Genomic DNA, 26144 nt, shown 5'->3' with positions numbered 1-26144 from the left:
CCCTTTTCTGAAATCATAGCACTTTGTATATACCACTGTCACTGATCCTTACCACGCTGGATTATTGATCTGAGTACCTACTTCTGTTTTCCCAGAAGAGAGACGCTCTTTGAGGCAAATATTTCATTTATTCATGACTATATTCCAAGAACAGTGCCTACTATGGCACCCAACAAATATCCTCAATGAGCCTAGCAAACTCATAGCCATCTTTAAAAACTAGTGCATGGAGTTTCCTTTTGGTGCAGCTTTCCTTGCTCACTCATAATAGTAAGAAACCATTGTTAAGGGCTTACTCAAGTCAGCCACTGTGCCATTTGATTTAAAATGCATGATCAGGGACTTCCCTGGTGGTCCAGTGGCTGGGACTCCATGCTCCCAATGCAGGGGGCCCGGGTTCAATCCCTGGTCAGGGAACTAGATCCCGCATGCATGCTGCAACTAGAGTCTGCATGCCACAACTAAGACCCAGTGCAGCTAAAAATAAATAAATATTTAAGAAAAAAAAGCATGATCACTTTTAAGCCTCACCACACCAAGTAAAGTAGACAAGATTATTATCCCCTGTATTTCAGTAGAGGAAAAACACTTAGAACTAAGTTCAATAACTTGCCCAAGGTCATTCGGTAAGTAGGTGATGGAGACAGAAATCACGCTTTCCTTCCAGACAGTTTCCTTCCTGAGTGATCTTAACCACTATTCTATACCTTTACCCACAATAATAACAGTAACCATTTACTAAGCTCTCTCAATGTGCAAGACACTGTGATACATATTTTAGATGCATTATTTTATTGAATACTCAATAACCTTAAGAGAAGGTACTATTACTATCTCCAATTTACAGAAAACAAAACTTAGTTAAGCACCCTTCCCAGGGTAACAAAGCTATCAGTGAACACAGATCACCTCCTCCCAGAACTTGAGCCACCACACATACTATTTCCTCAACACCCTTGTGTCCCGCTTTGATTCACCTATGTACCTAGGACTTACCTGGTTCCTTCCTTTTATCACAGGTATTGCATCACTTATTTACAAGTTATTCTACCCCTATGAGAATGTAAGCTTTTTATTGCATCCCTGTAATAGCCTAGGTCTGCACACAATAGAAAGTGAAGATTCAATAAATATTTGTAAAACTTCTATTTCTAATCAATGACTTTTCAACTTTATAAGCTGTGATATCCCTTCTTTAAATAACAATGGGCTTTTAAATAATATTTTTTAAAAAATGGTGCTGTGTGCTTTAAGCAGCCCAGAGACTCCATTCAGGCTTCTACTCACCACTCAACAAAAATTTGTGCTGTAAATTCACTTACTTCACAGGGGCTCGAGCATAAACCTGAAGCCAATCAGGAATTTCTGCAGTATGATAAGGATTTGCAGGTACCAGAAGGGACTGATTTCTTTCAGTTTGCTGTGGCTGGTATGTGACAGGAGGAGGTTGATCATACCGAGGTACACTAAGAAGAAACAATCAATGTTCATTAGGATAAAGGCCCTAAATAAAACATGAAATACAAGAATAATATTTAAGTGTTTTTCAATGTGCCTCTTGCCCAAACTTCTACCACCTAAAAAACATAAGGATCTGGCTTTTTTTTAAACCATACTATAGGGGAAGTAAAATGCACCTTCTCTTGGAAACTTGTATGTCACTAGTGATGGATATAAAACTAAGCTAAATCTTTACATATTTTTAAGAGATTTCATCTGGCTGATATTTATTCTTTTCAAGGGCAACTTTAAAGAAGTTTATTAAAAAAGTCAGAGCTAAGTTATAATCTTTATAGAGGCTTAAAACTAGAATCAAATTTTAGTAATAACTAGTAATTAGCTATAAATTTATACTGGAAAAGTTGATAATTTTTCTCAAAATAAGAATGGATATTTTCTTTCTCCTTTAGGCTGAAAAGGGGGTTTGGAACAGGTACTACAGTAGGAGTGAGTACTGTGCTTGAAATATCCACATAACTATACTATTTCCTTTCTACTTTTACCACCTTAAGAGAGCATATGGGAGTTAGGGTTGATTAGAACCTGTTTTTAGAACCTGTTTTAAGTCAGAGACTTAAAAAAAAAAAAAAAAGACCATGCTTTTAATTAGTTCTAACAGCCTATAAGTTGGGGGAGGGGGGAAGGAAAGAACAGCAAGGTGGGGTAAGGGCTCTTAATGGGAAGATGCTAAGGAAAGCACTGACCCACTTGAAGGTTAAAGACTGAATTCCGGGAGACCATAATGGCCTATTCCAGACTTGGAGATAAAACTGGAAGAGCCTGCCTCCAAACATAAAGGTTTATGTGTGTATCAGGAAAGATCATTCCAATACTAAACCAGGACTCAAGTAACTGTTGGATTAGACTGTAGTTAACAATTTAAAGATCAATGTGCAAATGGCACTGAATTTTATCTTCAACTCTTCTTTCATAAGTAGGTGCAAAGTGAAATATTCCTTGATAGCACAACTGGGAGGTGGGAAAGAACTGAGGCTTCGAAGTCAGATACACCCTGGGGGGTGTGCGGGTTAACCTCAGTTTGGCCAATTACAAGTTGCACGAATGTAAGCGAAACTGCTTCACTTCTCTAAACCTTAGCCTTTTATTTGTAAAACCAGAATAAATTCATACCAAAAATGACTCTTCTAAGGATTAAATGACCTAATATATGTCAAGAGTTCTGTATAAGGATTAGCATAATACAGACAACCAAATAGATGCTAATACTACCTATCTGAGCTTAAGGAAGGTGTTTATTCTCTCCTGCTTCAAGTCTACAGAGTTGCTAAGAGAAGCAAATTAACTAATTGTGAAAATGCTTTGTAAACTATAAAATTCTATAATAATATTCAATATAAAATTAATGATGATAAACAGAAAACTAGGCTCAATATACTCTCAAATCTGGTTATATGGACCAGAAAGCCTCTGAGATCCAGTGACAGCAAACTGTAACCACGTTTTGTTGGGGGTTTTTAGGGTTTTGTGGGGTTTTTTGCATTTCTATCATTTATTCATTCAACAAAACATCTACCTGTGTGTGTGTCTCTGTGTTTGGTGCCGGGGACACAGCAGGAATACGTGGAACTCATCCCTGCCCTTGGGTAAGGGTTGTGATCAGGTGGGAGGGAGGCTACAAATTACCCCTATGTCACAGGCTGGCAAATTGAAGCCAGGGAGAGCAGCAGCTTGCCTGAGATGGTAAGGAGAGCAGGCAAAGGGGCCAGAGCCCAACACAGGCAGAGAGGCTGACTTGGTTCTTTTGAAGGGATGACAACCTCACTTGCTCAATAAACACTGAGTGCCACTAAATGGAATCACTGGAAAAAAACTGTTTTTCAAACTTGAATTAAAAATCCAAATATGTAAAATGATTAAAACAGCACAATAATGACAAAGCTTAGTTTTCTGGGTGATAATATTAAAATGTAGGGACTTCACTGGTGTTGCAGTGGTTAAGTCCGCCTGCCAATGCAGGGGACATGGATTCGAGCCCTGGTCCGGGAAGATCCCACATGCCATGGAGCAACTAAGCCTGTGCGCCACAACTACTGAGCCCACATGCCTAAAGCCCGTGCTCCACAACAAGAGAAGCCACCACAATGAGAAGCCCGCACAGTGCAATGAAGAGTAGCCCCCGCTCACTGCAAATAGAGGAAGCCCACGCACAGCAACGAAGACCCAATGCAGCCAAAAATAAATAAATAAAATAGATAATCTTCACTTTCTTGTGTGGCAACAGTTAAAAAACATAAAATATCTGTAAATTGAATAAAATCAGCAAAACATAATTCAAAATATATTCTGACACATTAGAAGGTAGATGTGTATTTTTTATAGAAATTTAAATGTAAAGAGGCAGATATTCTATTTATTTACTTTAATTTCTGGGTATCTTTAACAAAAGCATTCTGGCATATTAAAGCAGAATCTGATCATAAGAATATTGATCCTGTTTTTCAGGTTTGTTTAAAAGTTGTTTTTTAATTATTAAAGTCATTCATTACTAAATGTAAGTCCAGAGGAAAAAATCTCATAAGCTGTGAAAAATAAAGTTTTCAAATCAAACTTCAGGACATCTTTCTCTTTGATGAAAATATGAGTTCAAAATCTAACATTAGACAATTTCAAAACAAAGAGTTAAGATAAAGTTGATAGTCTACCTCGGAGCACAGGGATGCCTATATTGAGCCTTTTTATTTGTGTGATCTACATAATAGGTTCCAAATTCTGATGACTCAACTCGCTCCCATCCTGGAGGAAGTCCTTCTCGCTCAAGAGGATGGCTCCAATGAGTTGTATTTGTGTTGTGATCTATGTAATATTTCCTCCCTCTCATTGTCCAGTCCACAGACCAGCCAGGAGGAAGGGGTAAATCTTCAGAACCATGGTTAGTTAAATTTCCTAAAGATGTAGCAGCAACTCTCCCAATACCTGAGAAGAAAGAGAAAAAGAGAAGAAATAGGACAATTATTCATAGCCAAAAAATATGCCATATGAAAAACACTTACAAAATTAACTATCCCAATCATACTCTTCCTGTTAAAAAAATCATGATTTTACTGTTGCAAATAAAATTTTTCATAAAACTAGCCAATGTTACTATTATTTAATTACAAAAGAAGAGAGAAACTAGGCTCCCTCTTTGAAATCAGGCTTTTTTGGTTGATGCTTCCATCACCAGGCCATACAAATATTTAACTACTAACAAAGCTAATAAGTAAATATTATACGTATACTGCTAAAGAAAAAGTGAGGAACAGAAAAATTCACCTCATTCAAGATTTAAGATTTGACATTTCATCTAAAACAGCAAAAATGAACTTATAAAACTATTCCCAGTTTGTAATTTCTTAAAAATAACCTGGCTGTACCATAAAACTATTAAGTTTACCAAGATAACACAGTATAAGGTCAACATACAAAAATCAATTTAATATCTCTATACTAACAACAATTAAAAATAAGTTATACCACTTAGCTCCCAAAAATTAAATATTTACACATCAATCTAACAAAAAAATTGTGAGATCTGTATGCTGACAACTACAAAACAATGACGAAAGAAATGAAATGGGTGTGGTCAAGATGGTGGAGTAAGAAGACCCTGAGCTTGCTTCTTCCCTTGGGCGCACCAAAATTACAACTATTTACAGAGGAACTATTGATGAGAAAGACTAGAAACCAGCAGAAAAGATCTTCTACAACTAAAAATACAAAGAAGGAACCACAACAAGACTTACAGGAAAGGTGGAAACACAGTATGGTCAAGAACCTTACCCCCACGTGGGCGACCCACAAACAGGAGGATAATTACAACTGTAGAGATTCTCCCCAAGAAGCAAGGGGGCCCAGGTCCCACACTGGGCTCCCCAACCCAGGGGTCCTACACCAGGAAGGACCTTGTCCAGGAAGACAAGCCCCCAGAACCTTTGTCTTTGTAGGCCAGCAGGGCTCACTTTCAGGAGAGCTGGAGGGCTGTGAGAAATAAAGACTCCACTCTTAAAGGGCACACACAAAACCTCACACACTCCAGGACCCAGGGCAGAAGCAATAATTTTAAAGAAGCTTGGGTCAGACCCACCTGCTAATCTTGGAGAGCCTCCCAGAGAGGCAGGAGGAAACTGGAGCTGACCCTGGGGACACAGACACTTGTGGCAGACATTTTGGGAGCTTCTTCTACCACCACAAAGACACTGGGTGCTGGCAAGCACTGTTTTGGAATTCTCCCTCTAACTTATTAGCACCAGAACCTGGCCTTGCCCACCAGCCTATGGGCACCAGTATTGGGACACAACAGGTCAAGCCAAGCAATTAGCCCAGCTGGGACACAGCCCCACTCACCAGCAGGCCATCTGCCTTAAAACCCCCTGTGACCGCAGCCACTCCAGGATATGCCCCTGTTCACCAGAGGGGCTAGGACCAAGACCCACACACCAGGGCACCAGCACTAGTCCTGGAATCCCCAGGACCCTGCAGCCAGATAACTCAGAACCTGGCTCCAACCACGAGTGGGCAGGCACTGGCTTCAGAACCCCCTGGGACCTGAACCCGCCCACCAGCAAGCTGACAAACAACTCTAGGACCCCCAGGGCCCTGTAGTCAGAGACCCCAGGACCTAGCTCCGCTCACCAGTGAGTTGGCACTAGTCCCAGAACCTGGTTTCACCAACTGGTCGGTGGGCACCAGCCCCTGGATCCCCTCAGCCCCGGCCCCATCTGCCAGCAGGCAGACATCAGCCCTAGAACCACCACAGCCCTGCAGCCTGGCGTGTCAGGACCCAACCCACCCACCAGCAGGATGGCACCAGCCCCAGGACCCCCTGGGCCCTGGCACCATCCACCAGCAGGCCAAAACCAGATCTCGGACACCTTAAGCCAATTTAGGCAGCCAACCTGGGATCTGGTCCCACCAACCAGTGGTCCAACACAAGCTCTGGGACTGCCAGGACCATGCCGACAGCTGTATAAGGAACCAGCCCCACCCACCTGCGGGCCAGTACCAGCTCCAGGACCCCACAGGGCCCTATAGCCAGGGACCCTGGGACATGGCTCTGCCCAACAGAAAACCAAGTATAAAGCTATTAGGAAGGTTGAAAGACAAAAGTAATAAAATCATCTATATCCACAATAAGAAGTTAAGGGATACACAAACCAAAAAGAAGTAAAACATGACAAAACCGGTAAATGTCGGGGGGAGGGGTAAAAATGCAGGGTTGTTAAAAGGCATTTGAACTTAAGAGATCACCAACTTAACCACATATATATACACACACATATATATGGCTATATATAAACCTCATGGTAACCACAAACCAAAAATCTATAATAAATACACAAAAAAGAAAAAGAACCCAAATATAACACTAAAAATAGTCATCAAATGACATAAGAGAACAAAAGGAACTACAAACAACCCCCCAAACAATTAAGAAATGTCAATAAGTACATATCTATAAATGTAAATGGACTAAACACTCCAACCAAAAGACATAGAGGGGTTTGATCACAGGACTTCCACAGGACTGGGGGAAACAGAAGCTCTACTCTTGGAGAGTACACAAAAAGTCTCGTGCTCACCAGGACCCAGGGGAAAAAAGCAGTGACCCCATATGAGACAGGGCCAGACCTACCTGCCTAGTACTGGAGGATCTCCTGCAGAGGTGGCGGGTGGCTGTGGCTCATGGCAGGGACAAAGACACTGGCAGCAGCAGATCCAGGGAGTATGCATTGGTGTGAGCCCTCCTGGAGGTTGCCATTAGCCCTACCCTACAGCCTGTAGGCTCCAGTGCTGGGGTTACCTCAGGCCAAACATCCAACAGGGCAGGAACACAGCCCCACCCATTAGCAGACAAGTGGCTGAAAAGTCTCCCTGAGCACACACAGCCCTTCCCACCAGAGGGACAAGACCCAGCTCCACCCACCACTGGGCAGGAACCAGCCCCTCCCACCAGGAAGCCTGCACAAGCCTCTTAGACAGCCTCATCCATGAGAGGGCAGACAGCAGAAGCAAGAACTACCATCCTGCAGCCTGTGGAAAGGAAACAGCAATCACAGGAAGTTAGACAAAAGGAGATGGCAGAGGATTAGGTCCCAGATGATGGAACAAGATGAAACCCGCAGAAGAACTAAGTGAAATGGTGATAGCCAACCTACGGGAAAAAGAATTCAGAATGATAGTGAAGATGATCCAAGATCTTGGAAAAAGAATGGAGGCAAGGATTGAGAAGATGCAGGAAATGTTTACTAAAGACCTAGAAAAACTGAAGAACAGACAAACAGACATGAACAATATATAACTGAAACGAAAAAAAAACACTAGAAGGAACCAATAGAAGAATAACTGAGGCAGAAGAATGGATAAGTGACCTGGAAGACAGAATGGTGGAAATCACTGCCACAGAACAGAATAAAGAAAACAAAAATGAAAAGAAGACAGTCTAAGAGACCTCTGAGACAACATTAAATACACCAACTTTCACATTAGAGGGGTCCTAGAAGGAGAAGAGAAGAGAAAGGACCTGAGAAAATATTTGAAGAGATCATAGATGAAAACTTCCCTAACACAGGAAAGGAAACAGTCACCGAAGTCCAGGAAGTACAGAGGGTCCCAGGCAGTAAAAACCCAAGAAGGAACACACGGAGTCACACAGTAATCAAACTGACAAAAATTAAAGAGAAAAAATATTAAAACAAGAGAAAAGTGACAAAAAAACATACAAGGGAACTCCAATAATGTTATCAGCTGATTCCTCAGCAGAAACTTTGCAGGCCAAAATGAAGTGGCATGATACATTAAAAGTGATGAAAGAGAAGAAACTACAACCAAGAATACTCTAACCAGGAAGGCTCTCATTCAAATTTGATGGAGAAATGAAAAGCTTTACAGACAGACAAAAGCTAAGAGAATTCAGCACCACCAGACCAGCTTTGCAACAAATGCTAAAAGAACTTCTCTAAGCAGAAAAGACCACAACTAGAAACAAGAAAATTACGAATGGAAAAGCTCACGGGTAAAGGCAAACATACAGTAAAGCTAGAAAATCATTCACATACAAGTATATCAAAACCAGCAATTGTAAGAAAAGGAGAACACAAATGCAGGGTATTAGAAATGCATTTGACATTAAAAGACCAGCAACTTAAAACAATCTTGTTTATATATAGACTGCTATATCAAACCTCATAGTAACCACAAACCGAAAATCTACAATAGATACACACACAAAAAAGAAAAAGGAATCCAAACACAACACTAAAGTTAGTCATCAAATCACAAGAGAAGAGAACAAAAGAGGAAGGGAAGGAAGTTTATAGCAATACAAGACTACCTCAAGAAACAAGAAAAATCTCACATAAACAATCTAACCTTATGCCTAAAGGAACTAGAAAAAAAGAACAAAACCCAAAGTTACTAACAGGAAAGAAATCATAAAGGACAGAGAAGAAATAAATGAAATAGAGACTAAAAAGGCAATAGGAAATGGGCTTCCCTGGTGGCGCAGTGGTTGAGAGGCCGCCTGCCGATGCAGGGGACACGGGTTCCTACCCCGGTCCAGGAGGATCCCACATGCCGCGGAGCAGCTGGGCCCGTGAGCCATGGCTGCTGAGACTGTGTGTCCAGAGCCTGCGCTCCGCAACGGGAGAGGCCACAGCAGTGAGAGGCCCGCGTATCGCAAAAAAAAAGCCATAGGAAAGATCAATGAAACTAAGAGCTGGTTCTTTGAAAAGGTAAGAAAAATTGATAAATCTTTAGCCAGATTCATCAAGAAAAAAAGAGAGAGGGCTAACGTCAATAAAATCAGGAAAAAAAGGGAAAAGTTACATCAAATATCATAGAAATACAAAGGATCGTAAAAGATTAATATGGATAATTACACATCAATAAAATGGACAGCCTAGAAGAAATGTACAAATTCCTAGAAATGCACGATCTCCCAAGATGGAACCAGGAAGAAATATTTAATAGAAGATACAAACAGACCAATTACTAGTAATGAAACTGAATCACTGATAAAAAATACTCCCAAAAAACAAAAGACCAGGACCAGACAGTTGCACAAGAGAACTCTACCAAACATTTACAGAAGAGTTAACACCTATCCTTCTCAAACTATTCCAAAAATTGAACAGGAAGGAATGATCATGAAATCATTCTACAATACCAGCATCACCCTGATACCAAAACCAAAGACACCACAAAAAAATTACAAGCCAGTATCACTAATAAACATAGATGCAAAAATCCTCAACAAAATATGAAAATCAAATTCAACAATACATTAAAAGGCTCATACATCATGACCAGGTGAGATTTATCCCAGGGATGCAAGAATGTTCAATATCTGCAAATTAATCAACGTGACACACCACGTTAACAAGTTGAAGAATATAAACTATATCATCATCTCAACAGATGCAGAAAGAACTATTGACAAAACTCCACAACAATTTACGATAAAAACTCAGCAAAGTGGGTATAGAGAGAACATGTCTCAACACAATAAAAGCCACTTATGACAAACCCATGGCCAACATAATACTCAACAGTGAAGAGCTGAAAGCCTTTCCACTAAATTCAGGAACAAGACAAGGATGCCCACTCTCCCTGCTTCTACTTAATACAATATTGGAAGCCCTAGCCACAGCAATCAGACAAGAAAAAGAAATAAAAGGTATCCAAATTGGAAGGGTAAAGGTAAAACTGTCACTATTCACAGATAGGATATTCTATATGGAGAACCCTAAAATCTCTGCACAGAAACTATTAGAACAAATAAAGGATCTCAGCAAGGCAGCAGGATACAAGATTAATATATAGAAATCTGTTGCGTTTCTATACACTAATAAGGAAATATCAGAAAGAGAAAGTAAAGATAAAAACAATTCCATTTAAAACCTCACCCCAAAAAAACAAACACAAAAACAAAAAAACCTAGGAATAAACTTAACCAAGGAGGTGAAAGACCTATATGCTGAAAACTACAAAACACTGATAAAGGAAACTGAAGAGGATTTGAAGAAATGGAAAGATATTCCATGCTCTTAAACTGGAAGAATATTGTTAAAATGGCCATACTACCAAAGCAGTCTGTAGATTTAATGCAACCCCTATCAAAACACCCATGACATTTTTCACAGAATGAGAACAAATAATTTTAAAATTTATATGGAACCACAAAAGACCCAGAGTTGCCAAAGCAATATTGAGAAAAAGAACAAAGCTGGAGGTATCAGTCTCCCAGCCTTCAGACTATACTTCAAAGCTACAGTAATCAAAACAGCATGGTACAGGTGCAAAAAGACACACATAGATCAACGGAATGGAATAGAAAGCCCAGAAATAAACTTACTCACCTACAGTCAATTATTCTATGACAAAGGAGGTAAGGATATACAATGGAGAAAAGACAGTCTCTTTCAACAAGCAGCACTGGGAAAGCTGGACAACTACATGTAAAACAATGAAATTAAAACATTCCTTCACACCATACAGAAAAATAAACTCAAAATGGTTTAAAGACCTAAATTTAAGACATAACACCATAAAACTCCTAGAAGATGACATAGGCAAAACATTCTTTGACATAAATCGTAGCAATATTTTCTTAGATCAGTCCCCAAGGCAAAAAAAAAAACAAAAACAAATAAATGGGACCGAATCAAACTTACAAGCTTTTGCACAGCAAAGGAAACCATAAACAAAATGAAAAGACAACCAATGGAATGGGAGAAAATATTTGCAAACAATGCAACCAACAAGGGGTTAATATCCAAAATATACAAACAGTTTACATAACTCAATGTTAAAAAAACAAATAACCCAATCAAAAAGTGAGCAGAAGACCTAAGTAGACATTTCTCCAAAGAAGACATACAGATGGCACATGAAAAGATGCTCAATGTTGCTAATTATTAGAGAAATGCAAATCAAAACTACAATGAGGCATCACCTCACACTGATCAGAATGGCCATCATTAAAGAGTCCACAAGTAATAAATGCCAGAGAGGGTGTGGAGAAGAGGGAACCCTCCTACACTGTTGGTAAGCATGTAAATTGGTGCAGCCACTATGGAAAACAGTATGAAGATTCCTTAAAAAACTAAAAATAAAGTTGCATATGATCCAGCAATTCCACTCCTGGGCATATATCTGGAAAAGAGGAAAACTCTAACTCGAAAAGATACATGCACTCCAATGTTCATAGCAGCGCTATTTACAATAGTTGACATGGAATCAACTCAAGTGCCCATCAACAGATTGGCTTAAGAAGATATGGTGTATATATGTGTGTATACATATATATATGTATACACACACATATATACACACACACATACACAATGGAATATTACTCAGCTCTAAAAAAGAATGAAATATTGCCATTTGCAGCAACATATGGATAGAGAATATTATGCTTAGTGAAATAAGTCAGACAAAGACAAATACTATATGATATCATTTATTTGTAGAATCTAAAAAATAATACAAATGAATCTATACACAAAACAGAAACAGACTCACAGACATAGAAAACAAACTTATGGTTACCAAAAGGGGAAGGGAGGGACAAATCAAGAGTATGGGATTAACGGTTACAAATTATTACATATAAAATAGATAAGCAACAAGGATTTACTGTATAGCACAGGGAATTATACCCAGTATCTTATAATAACCTATAGTGGAATACAATCTGCAAAAAATGAATTACTATGCTGTACACCTGAAACTAACACAATACTGTAAACCAACTAGACTTCAAAAAAAAATTAGAGAGGTATAATCCCTAAATCTAATATACATACAAAAACTGCCAAAAGCAGCTGGGCTAGAAGAAGAACAGTAAAGAAAGAAGTGGAAATAAGAACACAGCACTGCGCAAAACCAAGCAGCCCAAAACACTACCCTGGTAATTTTTCCTTTTCCCTACACAACCCCTTACACCCCTCGCAACCACAGGAGCCAATTTCAAATAACTGGCAGAGAAAAACCCTAATTATTCAATAATGTATAATTAGGACAGCACAACATCAATTCTATAAGAAAAATTAAAGGGGCAAAAAGGTACAAAGTTGATTAAAAAAGAACATTCAAAAAAATGTTGCCCCATGGACTTCCCTGGTGGTGCTGATGCAGGGGACATGGGTTCGTGCCCCGGTCCGGGAAGATCCCACATGCTGCAGAGCGGCTGGGCCCGTGAGCCATGGCCGCTGAGCCTGCGCGTCCGGAGCCTGTGCTCCGCAACGAGAGAGGCCACAACAGTGAGAGGCCCGCGTACCGCAAAAAAAAAAAAAATAAATAAAGAAAAAAGACAAGACTAAGAAATTGTAATACACCAAAGAACAATAAGGAAATATGACAACTAAATGTAATGTGGTACTCTGCACTGGATCCTGTAACAGAAAATGAGTATTAAGGAAAAAGCTGGTGAAATCCAAATAAAGCTTGGTATTTAATTTTTTTTAAATCCTCGAGTTCATAAAGACACTAAAAAAATAAACCTCATTGGTTACCTCTGGAGGTGGTTAGGGTATCAACTGACTATTCTGAAAAATAGTAAGTAAAGGAAAAGATCTACCATTTATCCTGTCTTATATGAATAGCAATATTGGATCTAGCCAATAATGATTAATGGCTTCCAAATCAATAGGTGAAAAGCTGATGGACAACATCATGATGATGAATTGGTATGACATCTGATCCCATAACCAAATTTAATATCACAAAAAGAGAAATCAGTCATTATGTGTGTCTGGAACTGATGCAATAGAATGTACACAATGCCACCTATGAAGTACTCTGGCAGAACGGAAAATGCAAGAAAGAAAACAAAATCACTCTTGCTCAGTACCTTTTGGGAAGAAAGGCATACATTTCTAAAACATATGGTGACTATAAAACAAAACAAAGCTATCAAGTCTTTTGGTGAAACTGACTTTGGCTTCTGTCACCTGCAACTGAACGTTTATTTAGTAAGTGTAGCTTAAGCAACGTCAGTACTTAAAGAGAAAATATTTAAAGAGAAAAGAAATAAGCCAATGTACTAAAGACAAACACATAGCAAATAACTAAAATCATGCTGTTCAAGCATGCAGTGGCTTTATACTTTCTCATACTTCCATCACTAAAAATGTTGTAGTACTAGCCACAACCAAGGATAGCAATTTTTTAAAAGAATTATAATCAATTCAATGTATTCATATTGAGTTATTGATAAGACCCATAACATTCGGGCCCAACAGAGGTCCCCCTGGAAACACACAGATTTCTAAATGTAGCGTTAAAAACAAAAAACTATTATAGTAATTTAAAACTGTACAGGCTTAGAGAGTTTGTGACAATTTCATTCATCTGCTTAGCAAATCCAAATTTCCATATACTGAACTTGCCTAAATCTAGAAACACATGTACTGTTACATGTAAACAATAGTAGGTACCAAACAGCAGATTTTAAACCATGATAAACTTGAAATTCACGTTTAGAGGAAACACAAAGACCTCTCTGGAAAACCTCTGTGTCCAGGAACTAAACCTTGCAAGTTATTGATAAGGGAGCCATGAAGTCCACAAAGTCCCAAATAGGCTCATCAGCTTTACCAATGCCATGTGAAACCATGATTCCTAACCTTTTTAGTTAGTTTCAACAACAGTTTATTTAGTTTCAATGACAAACCACCCCCCCACTTTCTGAAGCTGCCATGTGCACTAAATTTTTTTCAAACTATTATTTGGATAATTCTATAAAACTAGTGAGAGATGAATGTACTGTACAAAAAGACTGGAAACCACCAATCTAAAACATAAAATATTATCAGTAATAAAATAAGTCTAGCAGACTTAAAAAAAAAAAAAGCTATATCAAGCTCTAACACACCAGACCTCCACTCTTAAGTTCAGTTAGAAAGCTGAAACTTCAATAACCAAACATGCCAAATCTGGAAAAAGCATACAAGAGCATATGATACCTTACAAAAAACATGAGCACTAACAATTATGAATGTCTACTCTGTCCCTGGCCCTTTCCATATGTACTATTTCATACTCAATCAGCGCTATGAGGTAGTGGTATCATTACCAATTTACAGATGAGGAAACAAAGGTTCAAGTAAGTTATTTTACCAAAGGCCACACAGATGATATAAGGTCAAATGACAAATTTATTACCAACCACGTAATCTTACCCCAAAAGATCAACTGTAATTCTTCAAAGAAAATATGACTGCCACTAATAAAAGAAAATGCAATCTATAATTCTGAACTTGTTTCTGAGCTACAAGGGAAAAAATAGTTTTCCATAATTTCAATTATTAGTCCCAGAAAAGAATGAGTGGCATTCATAATCTTCAAAATAACTTCCATTTGCAGGAATTAATGGCACAAGCACCTTCCACTTACATAAAATAAACTAGAACATTAATAAGCTACATACATGATTTCCCAAAGACACAGATAAAGTATTACTTTGTCTCTCCACCAAGCTTTCACTAGATATGCCTCCAAAGAACTTACTGTCATACAAAAGTGGCAGATACCTACAAGATCTGTCCTTAGAGACAAGCTCAAAAATTCTAGTTTCCTAATGTTGAAGTGGCTACAGAGAATAAAATAGAATATGGAACTCTAATGAAGGTTACAACCTCCAGGGTAATACTAAACATTACAGCCCATGTTATAATCAAGATGCTGATAAAAAGATATAAGGATTAAACTAAACCAACTGCTTTTTTTCCTCCTCTCCAAAATAACTACAAATAAAGTTGTGCTCCTAAGGATTATTAACATTTCCTCAAAAGAAGATTCTGGTTAACTAATACTTATGCATTTCCTGGAGCAAACACAACTCCAGTAATTTTTTTTTTTTTTTTTGGTAAGGCCTGGAACTTTTTAATTTGATCTTTATTACTTGATTTCTTTAGCTGTCTTTAAAAATAAAAGTTAAAAGTTTGTTACTTACAATTGCATAGAACTAAATTATTTAGGAGCAGAACAAAGGAATTCAATCTGCCTTTAGTATTCCAACTAAAGACTTCCTGTTAACAGCAGAATTCCTTCCTCTGGCACATACAGTAACTGCCTGTAGGCCAAAATGTTAAAGGTCAAATTTCACAGCTAAATGTAGAACGTGCTAGGCCGTAAAACCCGTTAAGATATTATACAACTTGTTTTTTGTACTTCTGCTAAATACAGTAAGATGAAATTAACCCCTGAGATAAGGCGTTTCCTAAAAGTCTAAGTAATAACTAATTGGCAGGAATTACTACCGTCAAGTCATTACAAAACTATTTTCTTTCATACCTTTTTTATGATTACATTAGTAACAAATCGAAATTTAAACCTTGTGAAAATAAATCTGTCTACAGCACATCCTTACTCTCCCACAAACTTACTTTCTCCTTTCCATTCATTCAAATTCCCTGAACTCTCTCCAGCATAAATCTGGAAAATATAAGAAGTTTCAAGTCTTTTCAAGATGAATTCAAGAAACTTCCAGCTATTGTCTCATATTCAGATTGTTTTTCTTCTGGAAAAGACAGCTGTTAGGCTTTTCTGTTTGGTTAATAATTGGTTGTTAATCCTTCCCTGCCACTTAGGAGATCCCTGCAAAGAAGTTCCGTTTTTTTCTGAAAGGTAAAACATTAATCTTATTGCCCTGATGTAAATTAATGTTAAGTGAAATTTCTCAAGCATGTATCACTGTCGTAATAAGTGCAAATCTTTTTTTAAATGACATTCTTTAATTTGAAAAAGTATCCAATTAACTTGTATTTTATTTATTTCTAAAATATGACTGGGGAAAGCTGTTTTAAAGTCTGTCATTAAAATTACAAAAACTATATCAAATTGCATAAAAAGGGTTCTAAGAGAGGATCCGTAGAAATTTAGTTTTTACAGTATTTCCTCAAAGATATTTTGCGAATCAGAATTTTAAAATAAGATTTTTAACCTGGTATCATTAATTCTTCATACTTCAGGCATAAAAGTGTCATGAGCTATCAGTGATGGTTGCAACATAAATATACATGGGAAACGTAAGTACGAAGAACAGCAATCTGTATTAATGAAAAAGATTGTTATAAGCTATTATTCCCGCTACCCCTTGGCTACCAAAAATGTCTTAAGACTCCAGACTTGAAATCTGTGGATCCATTCACTTATTCAACCATTTATTTTTAGAGCACCTCTTATACAATCAGGTGCTTTGCTAATCCTATCTGACTCTTCTCTTTCCCTCATCCCTCAATACCCATTATTGGCCAAGGCCCATCAATGCAGATGCGTCTCACTTCGCCCCTTTCCAAATGTCCCCAGCCTAGGTCAAATCCTCATTAACATTTAAAATATTAACCATAAGACATGCACCAAATGGAAATCTATGGAGCTTTGAAACTACATATAAATAGTGTTTAACATTCAGAAACTCATTAAAGTAAAAAAGCAAGGATATGAAACTGTACAGAGTATAATCACGACAATGTTAAAAAGAAATGTCATGGAAAAAGATGAAGGAAATAACTAAATACAAAGAATCTCTGGCATAATGAGTGCTTTACCTTTACTTTTCTGCATTTTGCAAATTTCCTATAATAAGCAGGTATTACTCTAAAAAATATATAAAAATGAACTTTATTTTTAAAACATACTATTTTGATTGGATAACAAATCACTTCTGAGGTTTAAAACTACACGATAGGGCTTCCCTGGTGGCGCAGTGGTTGCGAGTCTGCCTGCCGATGCAGGGGACACGGGTTCGTGCCCCGGTCCGGGAAGATCCCACATGCCGCGAAGCGGCTGGGCCCGTGAGCCGTGGCCGCTAAGCCTGCGCGTCCGGAGCCTGTGCTCCGCAATGGGAGAGGCCACAGCAATGAGAGGCCCGTGTACCGCAACAACAACAACAAAAAAAACGACACGATATCAGAACTAGCCAAAAGAAACACTGAAGTATGCAACTGTCTAATCCTTTAACCTAGAATTTAAAAACAAAAAAGGCTCTCACCTATTTTCATTACAGTATTTCTATATGCCTAGAAAACCTCTCCTCTTCAATATCCCAGTGAGACTTGAATGTCAGCTTTCACAAAATAAGCTGCTCTTGCCAACTGTTCCATACTATTTTCAAAACTTCAGTGATTTACTTTCTCCCCAAACCATAATTAAGTCTCATTTTTCCTCCAAAAGCATCATAGATTTGCACTACCACTGGTACCTGAGGTTCTCTTTTCTCTAGCAACCTATCCTGAGTACAGCTAGTAAACTAATCTTGAACACTGCTTTCATAAAATGAAAATCTTGTCCTTTTGAAATCTGCAATGGCTTCTGCTTGACTCGAGTTTAAATCCTACAGTCTGTTGTTGCATCACTAATCTCCACTCCATCTTACAACTTATTTCTTCAAATTAGACAGAATTACACAGTTACTTGGATTTACATGTCTGCTGTTTTCACTGATTATTTCACCTAAAATGTCCTTCCTATATCCCGTGTCAATCTACAGTCCAAGCGCAAATAAAAATAGTTCAGGTCCCACCTCTTCCATGGATCATTCTCTAAGTATTCTAGCCTACCCTGATCTCTCTCTCTTCTGGCTCCCTATCGCACTCAATCAGTACCACATAGTATAACAACTGTCTATCATCATTTTTCATATATTGGTTTTGTTCTCCCAAATAAGGTACCAGAAGTCAGATACCAAAAGGGAAAATGATAGACACATAAATGATTAATACTAAGTGAATGAAATGTTTTCTACACTCAAAACGCTCATACACCAAACTGTTTTTAAGTCACTTTATTTGAAGTTTCATGGGCTAAAAAAGTAAATGTCTCATGTATTTTTTATTTTTATCCTGCCAAAATTTAAAGCCTACAACTTACTAGGAAAAAAAACAATCAGATTAAAAAGTTTAATTTTCAGCTTGCTTCAGTTTACCTAGTGTAATCTAGTACTTTAGGAATAAAGTAAAACTGTGCATTTCTCCTATCTCTTCTGCTCCCTGTCAGGAAAATTATCCCAAAGTCAGGAAATATAGAGAGTAGATTTTTGAAAATTATATGGCAAATATTTTTGCTCATTGCAAAAAGCACAACAACAAAAAGACACACTTAACACACAATTAATCATTTGACAATAAGTCTTTTTAAACTAGGGAAATAATTCTTTAACTACAAAAACAGTTCTGTTAAAAAAGAAACAGTGCAAGTGTTAGCTAAGTAATGATGCAGTTGCCCGTGGTATCATCTACCATGCACAATTCTTATTTGCCTTTCCTTTCCCAGGTTTAAGTCCAGTTTCTCTGAATCCCTAACCGTCCCATTCTACTAAATCTAAACATAGATTCAATCCAACTACAGACATTAAAATCTCTCTAAGTTTTCAAGGTTCATACTGTTAACAGTCTAGATAGAATTCAGATACGTATCAAGTTTTTACAAAATAATTAGGTGAGTTAATGGACACAAAATTCTTTCCCTCCATGTAGGTTAATAATTATTTGCAAGCAGGCTTAGCAAGACTGGCAAAATGGAGTAGTAGTTCTCTAGGAGTATCTGTTAGCTTCCCAAGAAAATCTAGAAACAGAACATCTTTTTAATGAAGTGTTAATAAACCTAAATACAAACTAATTTTAAGTTACCTGAAGCATGCCTCCCCTGATTCTGTGGCATTCTTTGGAAGAGATCATGGTTGTATTCATAATATCTATAGTCTTCGTGTGCTCGATCTCCAAGTGGGCGCCTCCTCTGACCATCAAAATAATTATCTGAATAATAATATCGGGAACCAGCGTCTCCATTTTCAACAGCAAAATTAACTTCTGTTAAAAATGACTGAGAAGAGCCATATTCCCTAGGGACATCTGCTAGACTCCTGGCAAGGTAAGAAGGTGCAGATAATCTGTTGCTTTCTCTTCTCATTATTTCATGAGGTGTTCTTTGAATTGGAGTTCTAAGGAAACTATGGTTTCTTGAAACTATTCCATCTCCAGAAGCTGCAAAGGCATTAGAGCTTGAATCTGGAAGACAGATATCAGTTCGTCTTGGAATTGTTGGACCATGCCGGATAAATGAAGGCATAAGATCTATAACAGAACAAAGAGTAAAATGACCAGTAAGTAATACACTTTTCAAAAGTTGTTCATTTATATCTATCACCCCAAAATGAAAAATTTCAATGGACTTAAGAAAACACAGTTTAAAATTTGGACTTAAGAAAACACAATTTAAAATTTTAGGAAAGTATTTGTGTTTGTTTGTTTATTTATTTATGGCTGCGTTGGGTCTTCATTGCTGCGTGCAGGCTTTCCCTAGTTGCGGCAAGCGGGGGCTACTCTTGGTTGCGGTGTGCGGGCTTCTCATTGCAGTGGCTTCTCACTGCAGAACACGGGCTCTAGGCACATGGGCTTCAATAGTTGTGGCACGCGGGCTCTAGAGCGCAGGCTCAGTAGTTGTGGCGCACAGGCTTAGTTGCTCTGAGGCACGTGGGATCTTCCCGGACCAGGGCTCGAACCCGCGTCCCCTGCATTGGCAGGCGGATTCTTAACCACTGCGCCACCAGGGAAGTCCCTGGGTATTTAAAAATTGAGGCTGGTTGATGTCTTCCCACTCAAATGATTTATGATTTGTATAAACATGTCATATGTAAGCTCTGCCAGAATCGGACGTATTCTGCATACTACCATACGTGATATGATTAAACGTCAATAAGCTTAACTATGAAATACACATTAATGAAACACTCATGAATAAACATGTAAACGATCTAACAAATGGATACAGAGTTAACCAGCATAACTTAACATTTCAGTTTGTTTTGCTGATTTTACTTCATTTTCAAAATTCCCCAAGCCCTTCTTCAAGCAAACACGATTTAAAAAATAAAACAGAACATAATGCTATTCCCAAACACGTAAAGGTGAATTCCTCTAAAAAGATTTTAATATTATTAACCTGGCCTTCCTACTCTTGGAATTATGTAGCAGTAGTACAGTAATCAAAACATGGAAAAACTAAAAATTTAACTATGAAAATTAAAAAATAAAAAAGATCTCATTTCTGGGACTACCCTGGTGGTCCAGTGGTTAAGACTCCGCCTTCCAATGCAGAGGGCGCAGGTTCCATCCCTGGTCCGGGAACTAAGATCCCATATGCCACAGGGTGCGGCCAAAAATCTTAAAAAAAAAAAAAAAAAAAGAATCTCATTTCGAAGAGACACACAAATGTTGAACCAGTTCAAAAAAACACCAAGTCTAAAACTATGGCTCCTTTAAGAACAATTATAACTCAAAACAGAAGATAAGAGAAGAACAATGGCTTTAAGGATACAGTACTTTTTTTTTTTTTTTTTTAATTTTTGGCTGAGTTGGGTCTTCGTTGCAGTGCACGGGCTTCTCATCTTGGTGGCTTCTCTTGTTGTGGAGCACAAACTCTAGGCACACAGGCTTCAGTAGCTGGGGCACATGGACTCAGTAGTTGTGGCTCCTGGGCTCTAGAGCACAGGCTCAGTAGTTGTGGCACACGGGCTTAGTTCCTCCGCGGCATGTGGGATCTTCCCGGACCAGGGCTCGAACCCATGTCCCTTGCACTGGTAGGAGGATTCTTAACCACTGTGCCACCAGGGAAGCCCAGGATACAGTACTTTTGAACACAGAACTTAAATAGCTTAGGTATTCCTGGTTAGAAAGCAAATACCTTTATAGCAAGAAGAAAACTGGATTTGGAGACTGTTTTATTAGTTCATTAACAGTATCAAAGAGCACTCATATTAATATGCAACAGAAGCTAACTAAGCTAACTAGACAAAAATAAGTATCCAAATAAACAAGGCTCAACATTTGATGAAACTAAAAAAGTACTATATCAAAAGTTATTTGCTTAAAGGTGTGGCAAATGTATTTCATGATTTCAAGTAATGTTCAATAAACTTTATTTGCGCAGCAAACTGCAAGCTATTTTAGCCAAAATCCTAAGAGAATGTGTAACCGAAAATCAAAATATTAAAAAAGGCTTAAAAATCAAGTTTCAGGTTACTGATGTACCCATCTGATCTCTTCTGTTCTGTAAGAAAGCACTGCAAATACAAGGATAAATCTGTAAAGTTGATGATGTGGTTGTAATGGAAAAAACATGCTCTCCACACCTTTCTGTGTGATCTTGGGCAAATATTACTAGGAACCTCTATGAAAAGCTTTCCCAATTACAATATGAGGTAATGCTTAAGTCACAAAGTCACCAGCTTCCAAGAAGGAAACTTACACAAAGGACCCAGCAGTATGAGCACCAAAAAATTAGCTCCTTAGCTCACAAATGTTCTGAACACACAAGCAAGAATTAAAAATTCAAAAGACTCCGCCGGAAAATCAGAGTCAAATACTTAAATTGAAAATTAGAAAAGTGCCAGTGTTCAGCGGGAAGAAAAATGGACTCTATTAAATTTTTTTTAAAAAACAGAAAAAGAAACTTTTTCGTAATATACCCTGAAATATGATAGAATTTGAGTACTTTCTTTTTGGGGTCTCTAGGGTGCTTTATTTGAAGCAATTCTCACGACGAACACAGCCAAACATGTAATTTTGGCTCCTCCACCCTGAGATCTACTATTGATGAGGCTTTGGGTAGTGGCTACAATAGCGACGGTCAGCTTTCACCTCCTTACTTCGGCATCCAACAGCTGACGGGCTAAGGAATTCTACCCAAGCGTTCGCACGGCTGCCAGCACGGGTGAGTGACACCCTCAATGTTTACAAACACAAGGCAAATCTCGACGTAACGAGAAGAGAAAAACATGTGCCCCAGTGTAATCACTTTAATTCCTATAAAATCAGGGGATCAGCAATTTAAGTGTTTCCTAAAGAACCTCTTTCTTCCCGTAATCAAAACCAACGACACTGCCACAAGGGGACCGGAAAGTCTGTGGTTATTTGGGGGGAGGGGGGCGAAGGTGGACTAATCTAAGTTTCTTATTCTTTATCAGCTTTCAAACAACGAACACCACTCCAGGCATAATAAAATTAAAAAACAAAACAAAAACCAATATTCCACAGAGACCAAAAAGGAATGCGAAGCCGCGGGGAGCGGCGTCCGGCACCCCGCCCGGGTCCCCGCAGCCCGTGGCCGCCCCGGCCAGGTGTGGGCGCGGCGCCCGACACTCACTCCGCAGCAGAGGCGACGTCTCCTTCTTCACGTACTTCCCCTGCACCTCGGCCGGCTTGGACACTTCGTTTTTGGTTTTTTTTCGGGACAGCATCCTTGTCCACGAGGCCCCAGGCCACACCAAGCAGCCGCCCTAGGGCTCCGCGCCGGGCGCCGGGCGTCCCCGCCGCCACCTCCGCCGGCGCCGCCGCCTCCTTCCCTCCCGAGCCGCCGCCGCCGCCGCCGCCGCCTCTCCGCAGCCCGGGGTCGCCCACAGGGACTGCCGCATGTTCGGGGCGCTAAGCGCGCCGGCCACCACTCAATCTCTTGTCCGCTCCTTCCCGGAAGTCTGCCCGCTCCGCGATGCTGCCCGAGAACTCAGGGAAGAGAGGCCAGGGACGCCCGCGCAGGGCCATGGTCCGCTGCGGGCCGCCTAATAGCCGCTACGACTGCCGCCGCCGCCGCCGCCGCCTACGTCCCGTAAACTTTCCCCGCGGCCGCTGGGAATTCTGGGAAACTCGACGCAGCGCGAGCGCCGCCGCCCCTCCCCCACACCAGCTCCGGGGCGCGGCTCGGACTGCCGGATGGTTGCCGAGCTCCTAGCTAAAGGGCTGGCCCCGCTGTCTGCAGGAGGGGTAGCGGCTGCCCTCACTACCCCTCGGCGAGAAGCAGGTCCCGCGGACACGAAGGACGAAACCCTCCCGCGGGAGGCCGTGGCACGCTCCTGCAAAGGAGCCTCTTCTACCCGCAGATTTTTCTCTCAGGACCTCGAGGGAGCCGGTGACGCCCCCAAGATGCGTTCCCGTCCCCGGCCACGAAAGAGGACGTCCCTCTTGGAGTTTTTTGGGCTGGTAAATTCAAGTCCGTGATAGCACAGAACGCCAGTAGAGTTGAAGGAACACCACCACGCTTAGGCTAGTGCCGCACCAAAAAAAAAATCTAGAGCCCTCTTTTTGTTGAAAACATTAGTCTGGCTAATACTAATTAAACAGTATGAATCTGTAGTCTCCCAAGTGCCGGGGAGTGTGCATCTTTCTGATAAAGGAAAAAACGGAGGAAGAGGCCAAAATGGAGTTTCTACGATCTTTGATGTAAGATAAATTTGATTATTAGCATAATTTATTTAATCACCACTGTCATTATTATACGAACTAACCACATATTTCCTCTTGGAGATGTCAATGGAAAAAAATCAATAAATAATCTACAATAGGCATAGAAAAGAGTTTTATTTGAGCCAAACTGGGAAGTATAAGCCCAGAAGACAGCTTCTCAGATAACTCTAAGGAAGTGCTGGGGGAAGCATAGTTTTCCCCGTAGGTTTGTGTCTAGTGGGAACAAAGAACATTCAACAAGTCAGGGATGCGTTCCTTCAAGGTTTCCAAAAAATGTATCAGTTTGGAATACAGCGAGTCAGTATGGCCTTAGCACCTGGGAAGGGAGTCTTATCATTGAAGCAGCAACAGCATTGGTGGCCCAGCAAGGGAGGCATTTAATTTTTATTTTTAACATGGACATTCTTTAGTTTTGGTAAGTGAGCTCTTTTCTTTAATAATTAAAGCAGATGTACAATGTGTGTTTGATAGGCCACAGGCTGTTTTAGCTAGCATAAAGTTAACTCGTGTAATCCAGAATGACTTCCTTATACCTCAATATGTGAACATTTCTTTCTTAAATATTCCAGTATTAGATTTTTTGAGAATTTTGAGCACTAAAGGTCAAGACCTGGGATTTTTTAATCAAAAATAGACCCTACTTTCTTCTGTATAACTTAGCAGAGGGGCAAAATGTACAGGATAACATTTAGAAAATAAGATGGGATCCACCCCCAAGTGACCAAATTGAGGCTTTGACAATGGAAAGTGCTTTCCCTGAGATAGGAAACATCCTACAAGAGATGTAAACAGTTAACAAAAGGCAAGGAATTTTCTACTTATACAAGGTTAGGAAGCTGTTCAAATTTTGTTTTGCCATGAACAAATAAGACATTTTGTCTAGTGCCTGTCTCCATCTTTGCATATTGTTATGGTCCCTTGGTACAAATCTCTCACAATTCATTCAATAACCAACAAATATTTATTGATCACCCACTCTGCTAGGCACTGTTCTAGGTGCTTGGGATATAGCAACAGGCAAAGAATCCCTACTCTCATGGGGAAGAGAGACAATAAAGAAGAAAAATAAATAAAATGTACTGTGCTACATAGTGATAAGTGCTGAGGTGAAAATTAAACAAGAAAAAGAGGGTTTGTGATTTTAGTGGGACTAGCTCATGAAAAGGAGCCTTTGGAGTTAAGTGACAAAGGAAATTGGCAATGCAGCTATCTGGAGGAAGAATATTCCAGGCAGAAAGAACAGCAAGTGCAAAGTCATTGCAAGTTACCATGTTCCTGGCTGTTTGAAGTGATGTAAGAAGGTCTGTGTAGCTGGAGCAGAGGAGTAGTGGGAAATGAAGTTAGAGAGGTAACAATGGCACCTAGGGCCTTGTAGGTAAGGAATTTCACTTTGAGCAGAGGAGTGACATGATCTAACTTAATGTATTTAAATAGGATGGTTTTGGATGCTGTGTTGAAAATAGACTGAATGGGAGCAAGGGTAAAAGTAGGGAGATCAGTCAAAAGCTATTGCTGGCTTGGACCAGGCTAACAGCAGTGGAGATGATGCGAAGTGGTCAGACTTTGGATATATTTTAACGACAGAGCCAACAGGATTTGCTAACAGATTGAATATGGAGTATGAGAGAGAGAGAAATCAAGGATCACTCTTGTGGGTATGTAAATCTTAACAATAGAACAGAAATATTATGTATAAAATAAATAAGCTACAAGGATATATTGTACAACACAAGGAATACAGCCAATATTTGATAATAACTATTAATGGAGTATAACCTTTAAAAATTGTGAATCACTATGTTGTGTACCTATAACATATAGTATTGTATATCAACTGTGTCTCAATTTAAAAAAAAAAGAATAGAATAGAATCTCAACAGAATAGCAGATTGTACTGTGAGAGGAACATCAGAAAAGCAGTTACTTGTTCCTGTTGTTCAGATAGGACCAGTACAAAAGTGTTGATCGTGTGGATGGAGAGGAGTGTTGAAACATAAATGGCGAGACAATGGGGTTTTGTTACAGATAGGGTATGGTGTCAGGAGATGAAGGGAGGGAAGGGGGAGCCAAAGAAGTGCCAGGTTTCTGCCTAGGGCTTACTTCAGAAGGATAAGAGAACAAAAGCATATTAAGACCTCGTTAATATAGCCAACTCTTCACACTTGTGGTTTTCCTAGAGACTGAAATACAGGATGCCTTTCACATTTATGTAAGAAAAAATATAGGATTTTATAGTTAGAAAAGAATCTTAGATCAGCTAGGCTAACCTCACTTTATTAATGTGGAAACCAAGCTAGAAAAATTAAGTGATTTGCTTCAGATTTTATTCCTGGTCATTAGCAAACACATCTCAGGATTGGAGTTTTCTATTCCCATCTTGGACCTTTTCCTGTTACAGCACAT

General features: G+C 39.3%; 1 protein-coding gene across 2 annotated transcripts in view; it reads right to left on the bottom strand.

The window, feature by feature from the left end:
• Positions 1 to 23068, bottom strand: part of SAV1 (salvador family WW domain containing protein 1) — a gene marked incomplete at its 3' end in the record, with an annotated part of 28886 nt that extends 5818 nt beyond the window's left edge. The window contains exons 1-4 of one of the 2 annotated variants that reach the window (XM_082648071.1): positions 22648 to 23068; positions 19134 to 19577; positions 4164 to 4434; positions 1323 to 1466 (exon numbers count right to left, since the gene is read on the bottom strand). In XM_082648071.1, coding sequence (XP_082504197.1) covers positions 1323 to 1466; positions 4164 to 4434; positions 19134 to 19577; positions 22648 to 22741 — 953 coding nt within the window. In that variant the 5' untranslated portion in view covers positions 22742 to 23068. Of the gene's footprint in view, positions 1 to 1322; positions 1467 to 4163; positions 4435 to 19133; positions 19578 to 22647 lie in introns of those variants that run through there. The other variant, XM_082648072.1, reaches the window with a different exon arrangement.
• Between the last annotated feature and the right edge of the window lie 3076 nt (positions 23069 to 26144).

Source organism: Grampus griseus (genome assembly GCF_964374135.1).
Source record: "Grampus griseus genome assembly, chromosome: 2".
In the NCBI taxonomy this organism is placed as follows: Eukaryota; Metazoa; Chordata; class Mammalia; order Artiodactyla; family Delphinidae; genus Grampus; species Grampus griseus.
Note: the sequence above shows the minus strand (reverse complement) of the source record. Positions and strands in the feature narration are given on the sequence as shown.